Genomic DNA, 22,983 nt, shown 5'->3' on the forward strand with positions numbered 1-22,983 from the left:
TTATTGAACTAAATCAGGCGAAAAAAAAAAATACTTTTTAAACTTTCAAATTAATGTAATTTTTTTTAAAAATTAATTTATATAATAACATAATTAAAATTAAATTTTGACATGAAGATAAAATTTATAGCAAAAAAATATTTTTAATGCAAAAAATATTTAGAGCGTAACATCATAATTACTGAGCTTAAATAAAATTTTAAAAAATATTTTAATTGATTCCCCTAATTTAGATAATAAACTATTGATTGATAACTTAAAAAATATTTATAGCAAACCCGCAAGTGAAAGTTTTGAAATAAAACAGTTAGAAAATTGAACTACTAACAGTTATACCCATATAAAAATATCTCATTGACGTGTCACACGTAATATATAATGACATTAAAGACACTTCTGTCCTTTAGTACGTCATATTAATAATTAACATAAATTCCAGTAATTCAAAGAAAGACCTAAGAATGTAAAATGATGAATCGACATATAAATGTTTAACTTTCTCTCATGGAATCCGAATTATCGTGGAAACGGAACACATGTTCATCATTCTTACTAAATATTATTATTATACGTATCTTATAAATTACATATAAATGATATATTATAACTGATGTTACTAAACAATGTAATTAAATAAAAGAAGGTAATGTAGTATTAAATTTACTAGCCTGAACTGAAAGTAAAATTGATGGAAATAAATTGCTAAATCATAGCTTGAGAACGTGTTAATAGTAATAAATTGTTTCAAAATAAAGAAGAGAATGTAAGAATAATATTTTTCCACTTATTTTCTTGGTAATAAACATTATAAAATATATATATTTAATATTATATTATTTATAATTTATAATAAAATACTAATTAACAATTTTAAACATTATTTATAAATTAATTTAATTATTTAAAAAAAAAAAAAATTCTTAAACATGTAGTCAAATATGTTTAGTAAAAATAAAAATAAACTATGAAAAAAAAAATTTAATGTATAATATTATTTAAGAATAAATGAATTCATTAATTACTAGTCAATATGTATATATTTAAATTGGTCTATAAAAATAATTAACGATTAAGTGAATAAGAAAAAAATTTAATTGATAAATAATCGAAATGTTTTTTACTTTACTCCGTATGCTGTCATAAATAACAGAAATAAATTTAAATGTTTTAAATTTAACAAAAAAGTAAGTGACATAATCTATGACTTTCGAACAAAACCAGATTTGGGAGGCGGTCCAACGGATTTTTGGGTGATAGGAGCTGTTGGATCGACACCCTGCAGTGGTGGTGTCGTTGAATGAGACGCGAGGACACTAGTCGAGGCGGGTGGGTGCTCGGATAGTGGCGAAGACAGAGATTCTGTTGATGAAAAAGACACACTAGTCGGTGTCAACAGCTGTTGTGGCATTTGCGCATCAGCTTGGATTCCATTGGTCCCGTATATCTCTTTCAGTATCAACAACATCGTGTCTTCAGACTCCCTAAAAAATCATTTTTTTTCCAAAACTTTGTTTAATTTTTTACTCAGCATTCATATAAATAAATTTAACGTCTCATTTTAATATTTTAATAATGAATCAATGTAACTACAAGCTAACATTTATATTTATTTCATTCACATAAAAATTCGTTGAAATGCCGGTTTAAATAATTACGAAATTATGAGAATGGATTGCGGACCGCTAGTTTTAAAAGTTTAAGTTTTTGTGTGTCCAGATGTTTCAAATTATTTATTGGGGCTGATATATTGGAATAATTACTAAAATTACGATAGAATATGAATTTCTGCGTATTTTAAACATTCTATACAATAAGTAAATATTTATTTGGAAATTAAAAAAAAAAAATGTTTACGTGTGTAAACAAAAATATTCAACAAGAATGTATTTAAATAAATTATAAAGACAGTAATTAACTTACATAAAAAGTAAAAGAAAGTTTAAAACTTACCAATAACACACATGACTCGTTAAGGCAAATATATATTCATTAATATATTCAAATGGCGCTTCTTGCAGCACATAATCAATACGACGGCCTCCATTTAGTTTACCCATTTTAATATTTATTTCACCATCATCACTCAAACGATCCTCATGGTAATAACGAGCGCTAGATTCACTATTGTCATCATTATCATTATTATCATTATTGCTATTGGCTGATGATTCAGTAAGTCTTGATGATTTTTTAAATTCCTCCTCGACAACTTTGTCAATCTCTTGTTCAAGAACTTTATTGTCTGGTTGATAAAACATAGTCAACTGGTACACTGAGTTCCAAGTGCTTTTCATCGAATTTAAAATTTTTTGCTTCAAATCAGCTCCAACTCTTGCCATTGTTTCTTTTAATTCTGCAAGTATTTATTCTTATTAAGTAACAGTATCCTTACTAAGCGTCTATTTCGTTTTTTAAAAATATACATAGGGGGGGGGGGACAAGATACTTGAGGAAATAGTAAGATTTCGGGGACTCAAATACGTTGAATCTTTTTTTCTAACGATATCCAAAATAAATAAAAAAAATTTTCAGGTGCCGTTGAAAAAAAATATTTTTATTTTTGAAGGCAAAATGGGGTACCCCCTAAACAAGGTGAAAAAAGAAATTTTTAGATATTAAATACATTTGATTGAATTAAATTTTCTTGAAAGTAATTTACATAAAGAAAAATTACGTTTTACATAATTATTGGATGCAAAGGAAGAAAAAAAAAAATTTAATAGTTTTCATCGTAAAACAAAAGTCATATCATTAACTTTTTATTTGTTAATCACTATTTATTATTAACTTCAAAATAAAAGATTTAAGTTAATTTTGATTCCAAAGAAGATATTGAAATGTTTAAAACCAATTGAAAAAAAAAAAAATTTTTTTTTTATAAAATTTGGGGGGTACCCTGTACCCCCCCCCCCATCCCGTTTTGTTCACCTCTTCTCTAAATATATAGAGTAAAGATACTATACCGTTTTCGGCCACTTTAGGACCAGTTTTGGACACTTTAAAAATTGAAATAAAGTATTTTGTAAACATTTACAATGACAATTAATTTCTTAAGGTAGTTGTTTCGAGGTAGTCACGTTCAAAAGTCTAGCTTACTGGATTAAAAAAGTAACATAACTAAAGCTGTTAGTTGAACACCGCTCATTGAAAACTTTTGTAAAAGTACAGTCGTATTGCTCTCACATACATTCAAGTAGTATCAATACGTTTATATATACGTTCAGTGATATTTATTATTATACTCATAAGACATAACCAGAGTAGCCATCAAAATAATAAATAGAGTTGTTAATTATCAAATTATTAATGTCAAAACGTTTATGTTATTAAAATCGATTTATAAAAAAAAAGTGTTAGTAAATAAAGTAAAACAAGTGGCTAATATAACTCGAGGAAGAATTGAACGTTGATTTTCTCCAGATTTTCTCAGCACATTGTCTTCAATATTTACAAATATTTAATTTAATTAATAAATTAATTGAATTTTTTTTATTAATAATAGAATTATCAATTAATTTTTTTATTGGTTATATTTTTATATCAAGTGCCTATTTGCATTTTCGCGCGCTTATCTTGTAATATAAGCATTGTTGCCACACTACTGTTTTGGTACGTCTTTAAAATTTTTAAAAAGTTTTGAGCTTTGATAAATTATATTTCAAAAACGGCGTGGTCAATAAGTTTCATTTTTTTTATGTGGTTTATAATTTCAGTTTTGATAACATATAAAATTTCTAGAAAGTTCCTACATTGTGTTTTGATTTTAGTAAAAAAAAATCGCCCGTAAATTTCTAGTCTCCGTAAGAGCCCGTGTTAAAATTTCAATATTTTGAAATGGTTTTTCAAAAATTGAGGTGGTCAATGTTACTTAGATTAGTCTCATATGATTTGTAGTCAATCAAAGAACAATCAGGTGAAGTTTCATAAAAATCCTACATTAAATTCATCCATGCAACAACTACCTCAAATGTGTACAAAGAGATTTTTTTTATACCTTTTCACCAATGAAAATAAAGTATTAAATGTCTAAAAATAGAGCAATGGCTACAAATTCTACTTGTATCCTACATATTTTTCCTTATGACAAACTTCCAAATTAACATCTAAACGTTATTGTAGAAAAATCAAAATTTTGGATCAACTAATACCAATATGACAAGAAAGAACAGAAGCAATTTAGTAGCCAATTAAATTCCCTGTAAAAAAGGTCCCATGACTTTTCTACATACATTTAATTATTTCAACGTTATTGCAAATCAAAGTAATGAAACAAATACTAATACATTGTTATTAAATTTATCCATTTCTTATTTATTTTCTCCATAACTGTAAAACTATCAGAGATGCGTTAATAAGCCCTTAAACTTATTTTGTAGTCAATTGAATTTCCTAAAATTTCTGTTTGAAACATTTTTTTCCAAAATCTATAGCTTTGTTACTAAGTTTATTTTTGAATAAATTGAATTTTCATATTTAAAATTTTTCGTATCAGAGCTTAATTAATTAAACAAAATATTAATTAAGTAAATTATTACCTAAATGCATTCGTTTTCTTCCTTTGTGATGCGGAATTAATTGAGGTCGGTATTTATGGGCCTCATTATTAACCATAGGCTCAATTCTGTAGGCAACTGGATCAAATGGATGAAAAATATTAAAAAATGCCGGGCAAGTTGGTAATCTAAAATTTTCTCCTAACGTATCAATACCACGAGTCGTAACAAACATTCCGACAGGACTACCAAATGCAAAAAATGCTTTTGGATAAAAATTTAAATGAGGATAGACAATAAATGGTTGTCCAGTTCCAGCACTGCCCATTACATAACTAATTCTACGACTTGTACGTCGCTGGTATTTAGCTCGTGGTATTGTTTGCATTTCACCAACAGTGTCTTCATCTTCCTAAAATAAAAAAATTTAATACATATGATTTAATGATTTATTAAAATCTCAACAATTTACGTTCATATCTTTTCATTAATTCGTGAGCTAATTAATTTCCATAACTGGATTAATTATGGGGTTTTTTTTTAAATTTAGATCGGCAAATTTTGTTTGTAAGACGTCAATATATTTTTTTTCCTTAAAATATTTCAACTACGACGGAAGATACAAAAAAAACGAATTAAATTTTATGGGTTTGTCAAAGGGCTATTGTCTTTCATTGATGCAAAAAAAATTCAGTTTCTAGTCTCAAAGTACATAATAGTATATTGTGCACCTAGGGAGGAATGCAGGACATTTCCTCCCGCATGTTAATATTAATCATCCAAATATGCGGAAAGAAGTGTCCTACATTCCTCCCTAGGTGCACATACTATTTTTTCTCGTACCAGGCCGAAAGTTCATAAAACTTACTAAAAAGAAGACAATTTAATAAAAGCAATAACATTTAGTGCGTAAAGCCTCGGTAGGGGGGCGGAGCCTCCTCAATCGTATATATATATATATATATATATATATGTACATAAAATAGTATACTATTTTTCTATATGCCCGGTCGAAAGTACGTCGACAAATCAAACTTGTATAGATTATATAATTATGTTCTGGCATGTATTTATGCCTGCCCCGGCATTTGCGGCACGAGCAAAGCGAGTGCTGTTGGCCCGGGGGGGGGGGGGGGGGCAGGCATCAAATACATCTACAAAACAAGCTATCGTTACACATTCAATTAGTTCATAAAAAAAAATTACATTTTTGTGGGCAAAATTGGGTACCCCCTAAAAAAAGTGAGAAAAGAAAATTTTTAGACATCAAATAAGTTGGATTAAATTGATTTGTTTTGTAAGTAATTTATATAAAAAACAATTATATTTTACACGATGCAAAGAAAAAACATAAAAATTTTTACTAGTTTTTATCATAAATCAAAAGTCATTAATATTTTTCGTCTGACACTTGATTTTTGAAAAAATTTAACAACAAAAAATTCAAAATTATGCTCAATCATATTCACCAAAGTGATTTTAGAATATTTAACAAACATTCGAAAAATAAAATTTTTGGAGGTACCCCGTTTTGTCTACCCTACCTCGTTTGCCCCTCCCCATCCCTTATATATATCTCAATATTTATTTTAATATTTTTTTTTTTTATATTCTTTGTAGATATATTTGTTTACTTCCTTGTTTATATTAATTATACAGTCGAGTCGCGTTATAAGTCCTATTAGTGTCTCTCTCATATTAACGCGAGTCTGGTTAAAAGAAAAAGATACAAGCCGGACATAACGCGACTCGACTGTAAATATGTATATATATATATATATATATATATATATATATATATATATATATATATATATATATATATATATATAGTTTTGTACCCACTTTCATAGCTAGGTAGATATGATCTGAACCTTTATCAAGAAATTGTTTTATTTAAGACCATGATAATACTTTATATTTTTTAGGTTTATAATTTTTTGATTGATTTTTTATGATAGTTTTAATAAATCGATGAAATCTATTGATATCGGTTACATGTTTGAGGTTAACTAAAGTTTTTAGCATTCACCATTTGCTCCAAAGCGGAAAACGTTAGGATTAACTCATTTTTATTTTTTTAATTTTTTATCGATTAATTTTAGTTTATTGGTTTTTAATCACAATAATAAGTAATCATTATAGGTACTGTACGGGTTCCGTTACTTGGTTCGTTGTATAAAATTTAATGTGAGTATATACATATAAAAGCGAGCGTGAGAGTCGACGTAGATGTAATTGCGCATGCGCACTTCTGATTCCCTAGGGAACGAAATGCCACTTTCTTCCCGCTTCAACGGGAGACAAGTTGAACTTTCGGCGTCGGTATGAGAATAGTATATTACACACCTAGGGAAGTAAAGTAAGAAATGTCTCAGATCACATGTGATCTGAGGCTTTCTTATTTACTTCCCGAGGAGTGTATACTATTTTTCTCGTCGACGGAGGCGGAAAGCGGCAACTTCGTTTTGCACAGCGGGACGAAAGTTGACGCTTTCCGCCCGGAGGCGATAAAAGACACAAATTAAAGTCAAGATTTTTTCAGCGATACCAAATTTAATAACATTAACTAATTCTATCATAGAGATATGACTGGAAAAAAATTTCCTTATTCTCTTAATAATATAAATAGTTAATTACATAATAAATAATTAATACAAAAATGTTTTTCCTTACTGAATTTTCATATTCATCGGTAGAAGTAACATCTTCCCGCTGTTTTTCAACAATTGGTTTTTGATGACAAAGTAAATCAAATAATATTAAACTACCAAGTGAATGTCCACCCAAGTAAACATTGCCATCAAATTGTGAATTTCTTTCTTTAAATAATGCATATAGTTTATTCATTTCATTGCCAACCGTCTGCATAATCGTCTGACAGTAAACAGGACTCGTATAAAAAAGTATGTCAAGCAGTGTATCATTCGTGAAGTGCCTTAGCTTGGGTATACTCTCTAACGTTATTGTTTTTAGTTTATTATCTATCCCCGTGTCTTCAGAGTGCAACGTAGAGTGCCATGATATTGGTAAAACTTCTATTCTGTTCACCACACCATGAATACTTGCTGTGCGGTAGTGAGTTTGCACTAATTGAAGGGATATACTTCGAAATTCATCCACTATTTAATAAAAAAAAAAAAAGTAAGTTATTATTGATATGCAAAAAAATATATTTAATAAAATAAACATACTCACCAACTTCTTCAACACTGCGGAATTTTAAATCACACGCACTACCAATTCCATGGACAAGAAACAGAAGATGATCTACTTTTTCCGGTTCACCATCATCAATATTAAATTCATCTACTCCACGTTTAACAACTTTTGGTTTATTTGAAACCGCCTAAAATATTGTTATAACATTTTTGAATTATAAACTTAAATATTTAGTTAGTAATTGCTTACTTTTATGGTCATCTGGTTTTTACATGGCCGTAAAAAATCAAAAAAATTCATCAATTTAAATAGTATATTACACACCAAGGTAGTGTAACGGGGTAAATCCGAATTTACCGCGTTCAATTAAGTTAAAAATAAAATCTATTATGTGTACTGTCAATCATGTGACATTACCACCCAGGGTATTCCCGGTAGGTAGCGACTAGTCGTCCGGAAGTGGAAATTTTAATTGCTCGACCGTCAATCCCACTTAGACTTAAGTAGGAGAGAAAAGACAACGAAAGTCAAGAAGGGAGCGAGCAATTATAAACTGGAACCGAAACGAGAATCGGGCATTAGTGACCGGAGCGACCAGACCGAACGGACCTAGTCGAGTCGAGAAAGTTCAACAGCTGAGGAGACGCTACGATAAGACTCCATTATAACCGCCGATATTTAGACACTGCGAGTTTATATTAGGTAAAATTATTTAATTGAGAGCTTGTGTTTTACTGTGGAACCGAGCGATAAATTATTCGAATCTTTTATCAGATTACCAGGCGGTTAGCCGGTATCTATTATGAATATTACTGATTGCGTCGGATTAAGCAGATTGAAGAAGAGAACGAGTAGAGAAGAGTTTAGAGATAGAAAAAGAGGAGAGACAAGGGACAAATACTGGAACGAGACGAAAAATTTACAATTACCAGACCAGACCAGGACGAGACCAAGACAAACACAACGACGAGAAAGGAACCAGAGAGTTAATTTGTTATAAAGGTATTTATTTAAAATTTTTCCAGGCAGGAAGCCGGAAAATTTTAATTAATACATCGTCGTATGTCTGGTAGCGTCGCGTCTTAACATTCGGAACCAATTACTCGCAAATTAAATAAATAATTTCGTAAATAAAATTTCATAATTTAAACTCGGACGTAATTATTAAAATTAAGTAATTAATTAACTCCAGGCAGGTAGCTGGAGCCATTGCGTTAGTAAAATATTTCCAGGCAGGTAGCCCGAAATATTCTAGAAGTTTCCAGGTGGGTCGGGTAACTCACGCACCGGAAACTGTCGAATCTAGTCATAGCCGCTAGTCGAAAATTAATTAATTAGAAGTAAAATTAATAAAAAAATAAAAAATTAAATAAAATTAATAAGTAATGGTCTCTGGAAAAATTATAAAAAGGTCCGCGGTCAAAGTCACGAAAAATTTAAATAAGGAAAACTAGGTTAATTAATGAAATTATAATTAATTAAATAGAGGAAATAATCAAAGAAAAGGCATTAATAAAAATGAGAATAAATATTGTGAGAACCAAGTACCTGAAAAGAAGCACGTGATAAAAGCTGATAAAAAATGGCAGAACTTGAGTTGAATAAATTGGTAACGTCGCAATCGTTGTGTTATTGAAGTTAAAAGTTATTGGTGATAAAAATTAATAAAAAAGAATAATAATCAATAAAGTGATAAAAGGAAAATCAAGTAATAAATTAATTAATAATTATATAATTTTCTAAATTAATTAATTTATCTATTGCGGGAAAATTATTTTAAATTCAGAATGTGTAAAATAAGTCCAGGGGACAGAGTGAGTGTATGAGTGTGTGGAAATGCCAAAGGTAGTTGGCCAATTTTAGTGGAAAATTTAGTAATTAAGTATCGCGAAGGTTAAGCGATTTTTAACAATTGTGTGTGTGAGTGTGTGGAAATGCCAAAGGTAGTTGGCCAATTTTAATAGAGAAATTATTGCGGGTCAATTAGTTAAATTAGATTAAGTGAAATATTGCGGGTTAATAAAAATAAGGTTTTAATAAAGGTATAAGGTTTAAGGTTTATAAGGTATAATGTTATAAGGTTTATATAAAGTATAATGTTATAAGGTTTAAAAAAAAGGCATAAGGTTATAAGGTTTATAAAAGGTATAATGTATAAGGTTTATAAAAGGTTATAAGTGAATAAGATTTATAAAGGTCAAAAAGGTTAAATAGGTTATTGAATAAATAAAAAGGTTTAAATTGTTAATCGGAGAAATAAATCATTTATAAGTTATCCTTCCTCATCCTTCTCTTACAATTAAATAAATTACACCGACCCTGACGATCTAAGATCCAGTTCTGGGAGGCCGTTATCATTTCCAGTGGCGCCCTTAAGAAGGTAAATTAAGGACGACCAGAGTAACAGCATAGCCCTGTTATAGTAGGAAAGTAGGCTTTGCCTCGGCCAACAATTACATGTGATCTGAGACATTTCTTACGTTACTGCCCTAGGAGTGTAATATGCTCTTTCACCATACCTACACTGAAAATTTAAATTATTGCTCTGTTTAAAGGGAAGAAAGTCGTTCTTTTCTTTTATGAGAAAACAGATGACAAAAATTAGCGTATGCGCCATTCTTCCTATGAACAGAGGCGAAAATTTAACTTTCAGGTGCAGGTTTGGTGAAAAATTGTATACATACCACGAAGAAAAGTTGAACTCGCCTTCGACTCGAGTAGACAATGTTCTACTTTGAAGCCGTTCATAAAATATGTTACGCAAAATTTTTATCGATTTTTTTGTTGATAATATGATTTAAACTAAAAACCAAGTTCGATGACATTATATGATCAAAAGAAACCATAAAAAAGATGAGTTGGTATGATATCAGGCACATTTTAGTACGTTATATTATGATTTATCCGGAAAAAATAACATAAAATGTTATTTTTTTAACATTTCAACGCCGATATCTTTTGAACTAATCAATCGATTTTGATAGTTGACGTGGCAATCGGCGCGTTTTAGTGAATTCTAGAGCTGATTAAAATTTGAAATCGATCGCGTCAGTCGTTTCGAAAATATTTAGAAAAAACCGTTTTTCACCATTTCTTTCTCCCGCGATAACTCTCGAACGAATTATCCGATTTTGATGTTTGAGGTGGCAATCGACGCGTTTTATTGAATACTAGAGCTGATTAGATTTTGAAGTCGATCGTATAAGTCATTTTTGAGAAATCAATAAAAAACTAAAAAAAAATTTTTTTTTTTCCGTAATTCGCAAATATTTTCGAGTCTATTCGATCAAATAATTCATTTAGTTCAAAAGTTACAAAGAGTTTACATACCCACACACACACACACTCGGACATCATTCTGAAAATAGTCAGAATAGCTTCCTAGGACCTCAAAACGTCGACATCTGATGAAAACTCGATTTTCGAAAATCGGGGTGAAAACAATAACTTCCCGAAATTTTTGAAAATCGTCGATTTTCTTAGCGGGAAGTTAATAAAATGTAAAAAAAAAATCGAGAGAAAAATTTGTAAAATGATTTGATGAGCTGCGAACGTCACGTTTCCTTAGACTCCCTGACCCTCTTGTTACAATAAGCGACACCCCCTCCTGCCTCATAAGTGCGAACGTATTATATGAACGGCCTTTTTTCTCCCTAGGTGTGTAACATACTATTTTTGAAATTGACCGTTTTTACGGCGAATTTATGATCATGAAATGTACAATTCTGACTAATTTTGTAAAAACCGATTTTTTTTTTAACATTTCAATGAATAAAACTTAAAAAATATCATTTATAAAAAATTTGCATTTCGTTCCCAAGCAGCACACTCGATTTTGTAACATATAGCATAGTAGTTTTAAGGTTGTTCTTCGACTTATCGATAAGGCACCAAAATGTTGACAAAAAAATCAAAAATTTATGTCATAAAAAAAATATCTGCTTAGCAAGCTTGAAACAATCGACGGCAAAAAATAAATTATTTGAGCGACTTGTCAATGGAGATGACTTTTTTAAGACGGAAAAGAACAAAAATTTTCTATGACCTCAAACCAACATCTGTACGTCTTATTTATATAAAAAAAATTGGCTTAGAGATAAAATAAAATTTGTCTTCGCCTTTTTAAGACATCTTCATTATATCTTAAAGTTGCCTCTGTGCTGTTTGGGTTATCGTAAGTCTGCAGTAACAACGAACAATACAAAAAAAATAAATTTCTAAAAATATTAATTTTTCAATTTTTTATGGCTAAAAAACTATGTGACCGTGAAAGTAAACAATTACCTTTTAGTTTACTTTACGTTATATTATTAATTATGATACTTATATTATTTAGAGGCAACTCCGCACCATAATTAAAATTTATAATTTTAATTTTAATTAAAAAAAAAAAAATTTATTATTTAATTAATCTCCAAATTGTTTTTTAATTTTTTAAAATTAATTTATGCATCGTCGCAAATGAGAATTAAATGTACGAATTTTAAAATCAATTATTCAAAATTAATTTAACTTGATATTATTTTTATAAAAAAATTTCTTTCTCGCAGTATGAAGAGTAAACTAATTAAATAATAATTACTTTTTATAGTGAATCTACTAAACGATCAGACTTTTTCATATTCATTATTAAAGGAATCACGGCTTTCCTGTCAATAATATTCTGTCAATTAAGTAGATCAGAAAAGCCGTCATTTCTTTAGTAATAATAATAATAATAACATACGTAAGTATTGCTCCATGAAGGATTAAATTCCGGTGAAGTAACAGGCATATAGTGAACTTGAATAGTAGAACTATGAAAAATAATATGCTCATTATTGCTAAGCTCAATACGTCGATTCCAGGAATCACTTAGACAAGCTTGTTTGTACTCTTCTTCAAGTCTAGCAGCAACCGACTCCTCGTAAGGAGTGTACCGGGACTCAGAAGGGCCTTTGTAAAACCACGAACATCTTCTTACTTGCGTAGGCGTTGCAGACCAATAGACGGGTCTTCGTTGGCGCTTGACTATTTCGACGTCATAACGACCGCCATCGGTAGCTACTTTGGTATCAGCATCGATTTCAGTTGAATTGAATACCTCTTCCAATTTCAAACTGTCGTGCATAGAGAATGGTTGCCATATTATTTTATTTTCTATTTCACGGCAGTTGAACCAGTGATAATAAACTGGACGGTAAGTCATTATTTTTGTTGCTGAGGTTGCTAATTTTTCTAGACTCGATGGGATAATTGTTTCGGTATGCACACGACCTGGTGCTAATTGACTGACAGATATTTGGGTTGGATTCAATGTTGCAGTGCCTGTTGGCTCTGGCATCATACAATTTATGAAAGCTGGTTGTTCTGCAGCTTGTTGATCGCTGGCTGTTGTTAATACTGACGGTGATGTTTTTGAGTCGAATGAAAAAGTTGATGATGCCGAGACTTGGCAAGTTGGTAAATTGTAGCTCGTCGGATTGTAAATGAACGGATAATTTGATTGGTTTTCTAATGAATCTGAAGTTCTTGTTGACTCTTGATAAGTTTGTATGCTTGTTAAAGTCTCAGTATTAACTAGATTGCGTTTTTCGTTGTCTATTTCATCTTTTACAAAGGGAGCTTTTATTTCTGTATTTAAATAAGACTCTGAGTTACTTTTTACGTCGATGCTCGATTTGTTTAATGAATTATCTCTAAGTACATCATTCGCTGTAAGAACGGGGTTTTTATTTTCAGCAGTTAAAGCAGCGAAACCGGGATTTTCTTTTATTAAATTATAAGGAGATTGAACTGGTAATTGGTTTGAATCAGTAAACAAATTTTTAGGTGTAACTTGGGACTGGTTTTCATACTTGTAAGTAAATAAATCATCTTTGCTACTTGATGGAGGAATTGAAAAATAATTTGACAGTCCACTTGATTGATGCGTTAAATTTGTTGAACTTTGTTGAGCAGGGTTTATATTTAATGCAGGAATAGTTTCTTGGTGTACCTGATGTGGTAATTTTCGCTGAGTAAAGTCATTCAAAGGTACCGAAGTTAATTTATCATCGATGTTTTGATTTTGTGGTTGAGTTGGTATAAAAATATCCTGTGAATTTAAACTCGGTGGCAAGTTACTGGTAAGTGATTGATTTATCGGTGGCTGTAATGTTGGTGCTTGAATTGATGACGTTAAATTAGGAGGTGGCACATATCTTAGACGTCTTTGATTACCAAGACGATAATTTAAATTTTGTACTAAAAAAAAAATTTTTTATTACTTTATTTTTTAGAGAATAAATAAATTTTATTTCGTAGTAATATTGGTGACAATTGTAAGTTAGTTAAAAAATAACTCAAAAAATTTTTTTTCAAATTTATTAAATAATTTTATTTTAAAATAATAAAAGTTTAATTAAATGTAAAAATACTTTTTATTTAAATAAAATTATTAACTCAAAAGAAAATCCCTTTCATAAAAAAATTCTATTTAAGAAAGTATAAAAGTTATCCATCGTAAAAAAATATCTTTCATAAAATCCCACTACTAAATGTAAGCTACAAAGAAATAATTCTATCAAAAGAAACGCTAACTAAAAAAATTGTTATAGAAAAATTCTTTTCACATTCAAAAAGTAATCGCAAATGATTTTTTCTTCAATTTCATTCACTGATCGGCTTAAGGGAGTTATAGGGTTTTATGGGTGAAAAAAATAAAAAAAACATTTTTTTTGCGAATTTTTTTCAGCTATATGGATAGAGTAAATTAATTTAAACCTTTTGTAAATTGTTAAGTCTCATTTCAAGAACATTCCCGGAAATTTTTACGCGAAAATATTCACAAACAAGCCGATGACAAAACTTTCCCAAAAACGCTTTTGAAAGAAGACGATTTGCGGTGATCACTGTAATTCAGCTAAAAATTATTTGCAGTCAAGTACTTTTCAAATTTAGTTAAAATATCATCAAATTCTCCCTCCAACGATTTCTGATTTTTTTTTTTTCATTTCTACATTTTTGGTGGTCATGTAAAGTGAAAAGTGCTATTTTTCATGAAAAATTCCGCCATTTTGTTGGTAGAAAACCCCCTCAATGAAAAAAAATCTCAAACTCAACGTTAGGGGAAGATATTTTATATGCAGAAAATGTGTAAAAGTAGTTTCGAGAAAAATGTGTTTGAAGTTTTAGAAAAAAAAAAAGTTAAAAAAATCTTTTTTTTTCTTAACTGATGGGAGGAGGGGGCGAGAGAGCCTCCTGGAGTAAGAAGGCCTCGCTGAAAATTTGATAAAAAAAAAAATTTTTTTTTTCGATTTAGGGGAGGGTGAGGCAAGGGTTGCTCTGATTGGCTTGATATTTTAGGACAATATTCTTGAAATCTTTAACTATAAAAAAAGAGAAACAAAATCGATTTTTTAAAAGTACAAAACCCTATAACCCCCTAATATATCAAGTAAATTATTTTTGACGGTTTTGGAAGTATGATAGACTGGATATCCTTTTCTTTAATCCTACACTGAGAACAAACAATATTTCGAAAGAATGAATGAATAATTTCTTTAAAAACCTGCAATGTATTTATCGATTGATACAAGAATTATTTTTTTAACTGAAGAAAACTTACTTTTAAGGACATTCTCAGACGGTGCTCCCCTCCCCCATTTTTAAAGGATATTCAATGACTTCTAACTGTCATAAGTGTATTAAAATTTTATTATTAATTAAAAAAAAATTGAAGCATTAATTTAAAAAAAAACAAGTTACGATTTCGCCGAGATATATATTTTTGAAGACAAATTACTTACAATTGTTATTAATTAGGAGTTAAACGAAATATTTTTAATAAATTTATGCCTACAAAATTGGAAAATTCTAATTATAAAATTGACGTTAAGATTTTACTGAAATTTATTTAACGAATTTTGTTCAACTCCCAATTGATATAAACTATAAGTAATTATTTTTTAAATCTATATGTCAGCAAAATTTCAACTACATTGTCCTTTTTTCAATTAATGCTTTCATTTTTTAAAATTAATTGATAAAATTTTGATACGGCTATGACAATTGAAAGTCATTGAAAATTTATAAAAAGTGATAGGACACTGACTGACAATGGCCTTAATGCTTCAATTTTTTTTCAATTAATAACATTTTCATACAATTATGATAGTTCAAGATCATTGAATATTTTTAAGTGTGTGTGTTTGGGGGGGGGGGGGGGGGGTTATTGTCTGAGAATGCTTTTAAAAAAAACGCTAATTTAACTCAATTTTTGTTAATGTTAGTATGAAAATATATATTGTAAATTTGAATTGAACACTTTCGTTACATAAGAAAATACCTAATTATAAAAAAAGTTACGCCTTTTTATATAGTTCACAAATAATTAATTAATAAATTTAACTTGAATGTTTTATAATCAAAAAATTAAAATGTGAGTAATTAATTATTAATGGATATAAATAATAAAAAAGTACATATATATAAATATATAATTTAAATTAAAGAAACAAGTAATTTATTAACTCAAGAAAATGATTTTTTTTTAAATGAGCATTTATTTTACGAGTGTGATAAAACAATTATGTAATTATGAGGAAATTTGTAATTTCTAATAGAGAACTAAATAAAAATATACGTATACATATATATTTATATACTAACCATTTGGTAGTGATGGCAACGTTAGCGGCGGAGTGATAGGATTAATATTTAAATTATCAATACTCTCGACAATATTCTTACTATTAGAAAAATTATCATCATAAGTTTGATCATTCAATGAAATTTCCGATAAAGTTTCTGTTTTTGTTATTGTATTATTTGATCCATCTCTGTTATCATTGAGTTCAATTGTAGATAATACTGGACAAAAAATAATCTCACATTATTAATAAACATTAAAATGTTATCTTTACAAATAATATAGTAAATATTTACCATTAGTATCCCCACTTGGAAATACTGAAGTCGGATTAGCTATAATGGATGAAAATAATAATTATTTACAATCAAATTTAAGTGAAAATTATAGTCATACTTTTTATTGATATAACATGGGTTTTTTTGTAACTATTGTACGTAATAAAATTTTATCATAGTATTGTGATGTGGCTGAGCTATCTTTAACCTGGATTTCCCGTAAGTTATTCTCCATATGACGAACAATGTTTAACAGGATGCTGTCCGTCTGATTTATCTATCAATTTTTCTTACATTTAAAATAGCATCCACACCCACTATTTTAGTGTATAAATATATGACTAACATTCGACAATTGTGTAATCATTTACTTATTGCTTTCATCATCATTTGTGTCACCGTCGTAACAAATATACAAACATTTAAAAAAAATCACAATGTACAGAAAGATTTTTATTTTTTTTTTTAAATTTAATGTAATCAGTAATATCTTTTGTAAACCGGAAACTTTTGGCTTATAAGTTGAACCGACGCATTCAAAAATTGTCAGTTTTATTTTTTAACTCATACGTTTAACTGAAATCATGTTTAATAAAATTTTTATATTTATTTGTTGTACTTTTGTTCGTGCGCAAATGAATGATTTTTACGAACTTATGGATAATTTTAATGAACGCTGGATTATTGTTAATAAAATTAATTATAATAAATGTTCGAGGTATTTTTTATTTCAGTGTATAAAATATTAAATGAATATTTATTTTTAAAATAATTATTAATTGCGTGTTTAGATACTGCACTGATGATATTCAAGTACAAGATGATCATTTAAATGTTTTGTGGATTGAAAATAAATTAATTGGTAATCAAGACAAAATTATTTTAATAAATTTAATTATCTAGATTTAGTGTAATTCATTAATAAACTGTATAATAAGAAATTTTTATATTAAATTAATTGTAAAAATTTTTTTTATGAATTTCAATATAAACTTTTATTAGTTGTCTTTTGAACAGAACTTAAAATAAAATAATGAATTAAATTTTGATAAAAAAAATTTATATTGACAATTTTAACTTTAATTTCAATAAAAAAAAATCAGATATGTAAAAATATTTTTCCATAATTTATTTAAATTTTTGCTGAGAATAATAGAAAATTAATTGCAAATTATAATCATTTTTTTTTTTTTTTTGAGATAAAAAAAAACATGAATGCTTTTATACTAATTTTATATGAATAATTTTACTGAATAAAAAAAAACATTTTTATGTAAGATCAAGGATCAATATCAACAATCAAAGAAACATTAGAGTATCCAACCTGTGACACTTATATTAAAATCAATTGTAATGATTCATTAATTGAATTTATTACACAATTGGTAATTATTACTAGCTTACCAATTTATTTATTTGTAAAAGGATAAAAAAAATAAATAAATAATTTTACAGGACGTCGTAACAAAAAAATACGAATTCGAGAATGAATTAAATTTTGAAGTAAATAGTGACACTGAATTATTGCAATTGACACTGATGGGAAACATTTCATGGTTTCTACTGCAAATTCCACTAGGTAAATTTTATTATTATTATTATTATTATTATTATTATTATTATTATTATTATTATTATTATTATTATTATTATTATTATTATTATTATTATTATTATTATTATTATTATTATTATTATTATTATTATTTACTTTATATGTAATAATTTTAAAATTATAGTAGCGTGTCTTGAGTAAATTATAAATTATCATCACTGCAATAATCCGCAATATTGAAATAATAAATAGATAAAAAAATATAATAAATTTTTACGATGCTGAAAGTAGCCGACAACAAAATTTTACTGTTTTTAACAACTAAGTTAATTGTCATCACAAAAATTTTGAAAAAATATCTACAATAGAATTTTTTAAAATTCTTTACATGCATTTTTGGAAATTTTTACCTGTCAATATTTATTTTGTTTATTGAAAATAATTAAAATTTTTTAATTTCTGCTACTTTCAGTATCATGAAATTTTTAACTAAATAAAAAAAAAAGCTATTACTTAACTAATTTTTTTTTTTTTAGGATCACTACATAAAAAAACAACAGATTTGTTTCTAAAAAAAAATAATTACTCAAATGAATATCATCTATTAATAAAAAATCCAGAACCCGGTGAATGGAAATTAAGAATCGATAAAAATGTGAATCTCTCAAACAATGTAACGATGTTGGTAATAAATAAATCAACAAGTTTGCCACGAAGAATAGACTTACCTAGTCGTATAGATTGGCAAGAACAAGGTAAAAATAACAGTAATACATTTTAAAAACATAACGCAATAGATTTTTAAAATAAAATAACCAGCAACTAATTACCGATCACCGCAAATTCAATATCATTGTAAATTAATAATCACCATTAGTGTAAATTATTTAAAAATAATAACTAATGACTTTCTCATTGCTCATAACCCATCAACTATTGACGGTTCACTATTCATATACATTTTAACATGAGCAAATGTTATTTAAAGATACTGCGCAAACTCATTACCAGATTATGCAATAGACAGTCGCAAATGCCCTCTGATCAGACCGCGTGATTCAGATTTTTTTTTTTAATACATTTTTTGTTTAAATTTTTTTATTGCTAAATAAATAAATAAATTTATTTCATACGTCATTAAACTTTGTAGTTTATTATTAACCATTATTTTTTTTTTATTAAAAGGCGAAGATGGATCAAAGTCAAGAATAATAACGCAAGAAATTTATGAAGTTGATGAAAATGAAAGTAATGGAAATAAAAAAATAGAAAGATTGAATGAACTGACGCAATTGGAAAATGAAAATGATTTGATAAGAAGAAATGTTATTGTTGATGTTGCTTATGAAAGTAAATTAATAGCAACACCGGGAACAGTACACACAGTATTATTTTCTGTTACAAACAATGTCGATTTTGATGTTCTCTATCAGTATGAAGCACGGAGTAGTCAGTATCGAATTATTTTCTACCCATTGAGTAATTGGATTGCTGCGGAACAGACGGCTTATATTCCAGTACAAATTTTTATACCGATAAATGCTAATGAATATAATATAAACACTGTTAGTTTAAAAGTCAAAGGTAACGATTTTGGAGAAACTAAATCTGCGTATATTTATATACAGAATTCAACTAGTGGGGTAATTCGTTTTTTTCTTATCAGTTAAAACCTATTCTCTACACAGAAAAAAAGGATTTCTTGGCGCAAAAAAATTTTTCTTGTTCTAAGAAAACTTTTACTTGACTTAAGAAATTTTTTGTATTATAAAGTGCAAACAAAAATTTTCTTCGTGTGAGAAAAAATTTTCTTGGAACAAGAAAAAAATTTTTTAGGCGAGAAAAAAAATTCTTGAAACAAGAAAATTTTTTGTCTTCAATTCATGATACAAAATATTTCTTGCTCCAAGAAATTTTTTTTTTCTGTGTACTCAATAGATTCTCTTCGAGCTCAAAAATCTATTCGGCCGGTAAAACATACCACTGAAAAAATAGAATTTTTGTCCGACGATATCTTTGGAACAAATCAATCGATTTGAACGTTCTTGGTGGCAATCGAAAGGGTTCACCAAGACTTAGAACTGATTACATTTTGAAAGAATTTTTTAATTTTTATTCTTTGTATAACTTGTAAACTATATGACCGATCTACCCTAAAATCTAATCAATTTTAAGTTTTGGCGATCTCTTTCGATTGCCACCAAGTACGTTCAAATCGGTTGATTCATTCCAAAGATATCGTCGGATAAAAAAAGTTCACACACACACACACACACACACACACACACACACACATATATATATATCCAGGATAGCTTCCTAGGACCTCAAAACGTCGATATCTGATAAAAACTCGATTTTCGAAAATCGGACCGAAACCAATAACTTCCCTTTTTTTGAAAATTTGCAATTTTCTTAGCGGAAAGTTAAAAGATTTTTTTATATTGAATTTTCCATTTCAATAGTAAATTAAATTCTCTATAACAAAGATTCTGAGACATTAAGTAATCAGATTAAAAAATTTTAAGTTACAGGTCAAAGTTCAATTTATAATATTACAATTAAGTATTCATATAAATTAAACTATAACCTATAACATTAACACCATAAGTCTAACGATTAATATCTAAAAACATTTTTTATAGAGCAGTTAACTCTAATCGGTTGAACATGGGTTGTTGTGTCTATGGATTTTCAAATATTCTACTGTAATTAGCCTTCATGCCTCCGAATTTTGATGAAAATGTTTATTAAAAAAGGGATTTCCGGGACTGGCAACAACTCAATCGCATAGTTAGAAGTTCAAAGAAGACCTACGAATTTATTCAAATTTTTCCTTACAGAATAACAAATTAGTTAAATATGCGGCGGACACTAATGACCCATGTTCAACGTTTATAGGTCTGAAAACAGCGACACCGAGTTAGGGTTAATCTACTACATTACTAGATATTTTGATTTTTGAAAAATAATTTTTGTCAATGAAAAAAAACACTATCATAAAATAGAACTCTATCTTTTGTCTTATAAGAAATGCTTAACTACTTTAATTAAAATATTTTTAACAATAATAAAAATAAATTCATTTATATCAATACAGATATTAAGTAGTGGAGATCCAACAATAGAAGTTTACTTCAATGATAATTGTTTCGGTAAATCAAGTAGAGATCGTTGTAATTTAAATCAATGGAGCGCCGAAATTGTTATTAAAAACGATCAATCAGGAGTAAAAAATGTTATCTCAGAGCCAACGGGTATTCAACCCAAGACAAATTTTATCGCTGGTACTAAATCACCAGTTTACTTCTACTACACCTCAACTTGCTGTAACAAAATCGTAAACCTTCGAGTTATTGACATTAATCAAAAGACTTTCACAAAAACAGTTGACGTAACAGGTAAAAATACTAAACTAACTTAATAAACAAATCGCACTAATAATAATAAAAAACAAATTTATATTTTAATTGACAAATTTAACTCACTAGATTTAAATTATTGACTATCGTAAATAAATAGTATTTTTTTTTCTTACAGCTTGGGACAATTTAACGACAGGTGAAATAATAGCTGTTGCAGTTGGTATGATACTTCTTCTACTTATTTTAATAATTATCATTATTGTGTGTATTAATTGCATGAAAAAACGTAAAAACGCAGACATTACTTACACTCAGAGATATGGATCACGACCAACGACTTAAAGATAATAAATAAAATAGACAAAAAAATAAAAATATAATTTTAGATTAATTTTTACGTAATATTTAATTTAATTAAAAGTTTAACTTGCGTCATTTAAATTTTCACTGCACCTATTTATTTATAACGTTTTAATTTCCCTTTCCTACTAAGATATAAAATAAAATTATAAATAAACATGTATATACAAAAAGTTAAAATAAAAAAAAATTTCCAAGTTTATAAAAGCCCGGGGTTTATTAATTTTAAAAATTAAAAGGTAACCTGTAAATTTTATTTTAGTGTCATTTAAAATTAATGTTAATTAATAATGCTATTGATAAATTTTTTAATTAACTTACCATTACCATCTTGAATTATTGAAGTTGAGGTTAACACAGGTTGTGCCACAGGTATCAATAAATTTGGGATTTCATGTTCCTCAAATGGAAATCCTTGACCAGCAGCAGTCAGAAGTGGATTTTTAATTTTACGTGTCAAATCACTCATTATGTATTTATTATTTAACTATTTAAATTATAATTAATAATAAAAATTATTTTCGTAAATTAATTGAATAATAATAACTCGCATATGTTACCCATTACACAATTACATATTGTTGACGATTTACTTTATTTTTTATTTGTGTTGAGCATATATTCTGTATAAATACTGTACTTTCACATGATAAAATGTAGGATAACCATTGAACACGTATGATTACTTATACTCATGCAAATTTGACGTATCATATGTATATACATATATGAGTACGTTTAATTGTATTGAAAGAAGAATTTACAGATAACGCTTGAGGATTTTAAAAATTGCCGCGTAAGCAGAATGAGGGTGCCTAAGAGAGATCCGAACGAAAATGTAGCCAACGCAACATATGCAAGAAAATTTAAAAGCAAAATTGGTCAATATCAAAGTATATACATTCCACAGCTTATATATTAGACTAAATGAAGTACAAATCAAGATAAAAACTCTAAATTGATATGATACTCACACTTCAATCGTAAAATGTGATAATTAAACAAAAATCCAGTTACCAACATGAAAAAAACAAATAGTATGAATAACAAACTCTTTAAAAGTAACCTCCATGAACTTGGCACCGAAAATTGATTTTTTTAAATTTTGATATAAACAAATCATTTGTTCGTCATTCGTTCTTAAATGTTTGTTAAATAA

General features: G+C 28.1%; 2 protein-coding genes across 5 annotated transcripts; one reads left to right on the forward strand and one right to left on the reverse strand.

Moving 5' to 3' along the window:
- Window positions 1–936: 936 nt before the first annotated feature.
- LOC103572265 (phospholipase DDHD2) lies at window positions 937–22,726 on the reverse strand. Of its 4 annotated transcripts, none has more exons than XM_053742169.1 (10): window positions 22,400–22,496; window positions 22,146–22,311; window positions 16,563–16,601; window positions 16,287–16,487; window positions 12,382–13,880; window positions 7,692–7,842; window positions 7,170–7,615; window positions 4,536–4,905; window positions 1,951–2,353; window positions 937–1,481 (listed from the first exon to the last, which is right to left on the reverse strand). In XM_053742169.1, exons 2-10 carry the CDS (start codon window positions 22,291–22,293, stop codon window positions 1,199–1,201), a joined length of 3,540 nt encoding a protein of 1,179 aa, XP_053598144.1. In that variant the 5' UTR covers window positions 22,294–22,311; window positions 22,400–22,496; the 3' UTR covers window positions 937–1,198. The 4 variants fall into 4 exon arrangements, with proteins under 4 accessions (XP_053598144.1, XP_014300331.1, XP_053598146.1 ...); XM_014444845.2 differs by having other exon boundaries at window positions 938–1,481; window positions 22,385–22,726; XM_053742171.1 differs by lacking the exons at window positions 22,146–22,311; window positions 22,400–22,496 and adding an exon at window positions 18,930–18,966 and having other exon boundaries at window positions 938–1,481.
- Window positions 16,616–22,135, forward strand: LOC106694227 (uncharacterized). The gene is made up of 8 exons (XM_014444846.2): window positions 16,616–17,262; window positions 17,336–17,406; window positions 17,823–17,929; window positions 18,000–18,123; window positions 18,636–18,854; window positions 19,285–19,742; window positions 21,200–21,500; window positions 21,640–22,135. The coding sequence occupies exons 1-8, from the start codon at window positions 17,129–17,131 to the stop codon at window positions 21,804–21,806; spliced, it is 1,581 nt and encodes a 526-aa protein (XP_014300332.1). The 5' UTR covers window positions 16,616–17,128; the 3' UTR covers window positions 21,807–22,135.
- Window positions 22,727–22,983: the final 257 nt, after the last annotated feature.

Source organism: Microplitis demolitor, chromosome 10 (assembly GCF_026212275.2).
Source record: "Microplitis demolitor isolate Queensland-Clemson2020A chromosome 10, iyMicDemo2.1a, whole genome shotgun sequence".
Taxonomy (NCBI): domain Eukaryota; kingdom Metazoa; phylum Arthropoda; class Insecta; order Hymenoptera; family Braconidae; genus Microplitis; species Microplitis demolitor.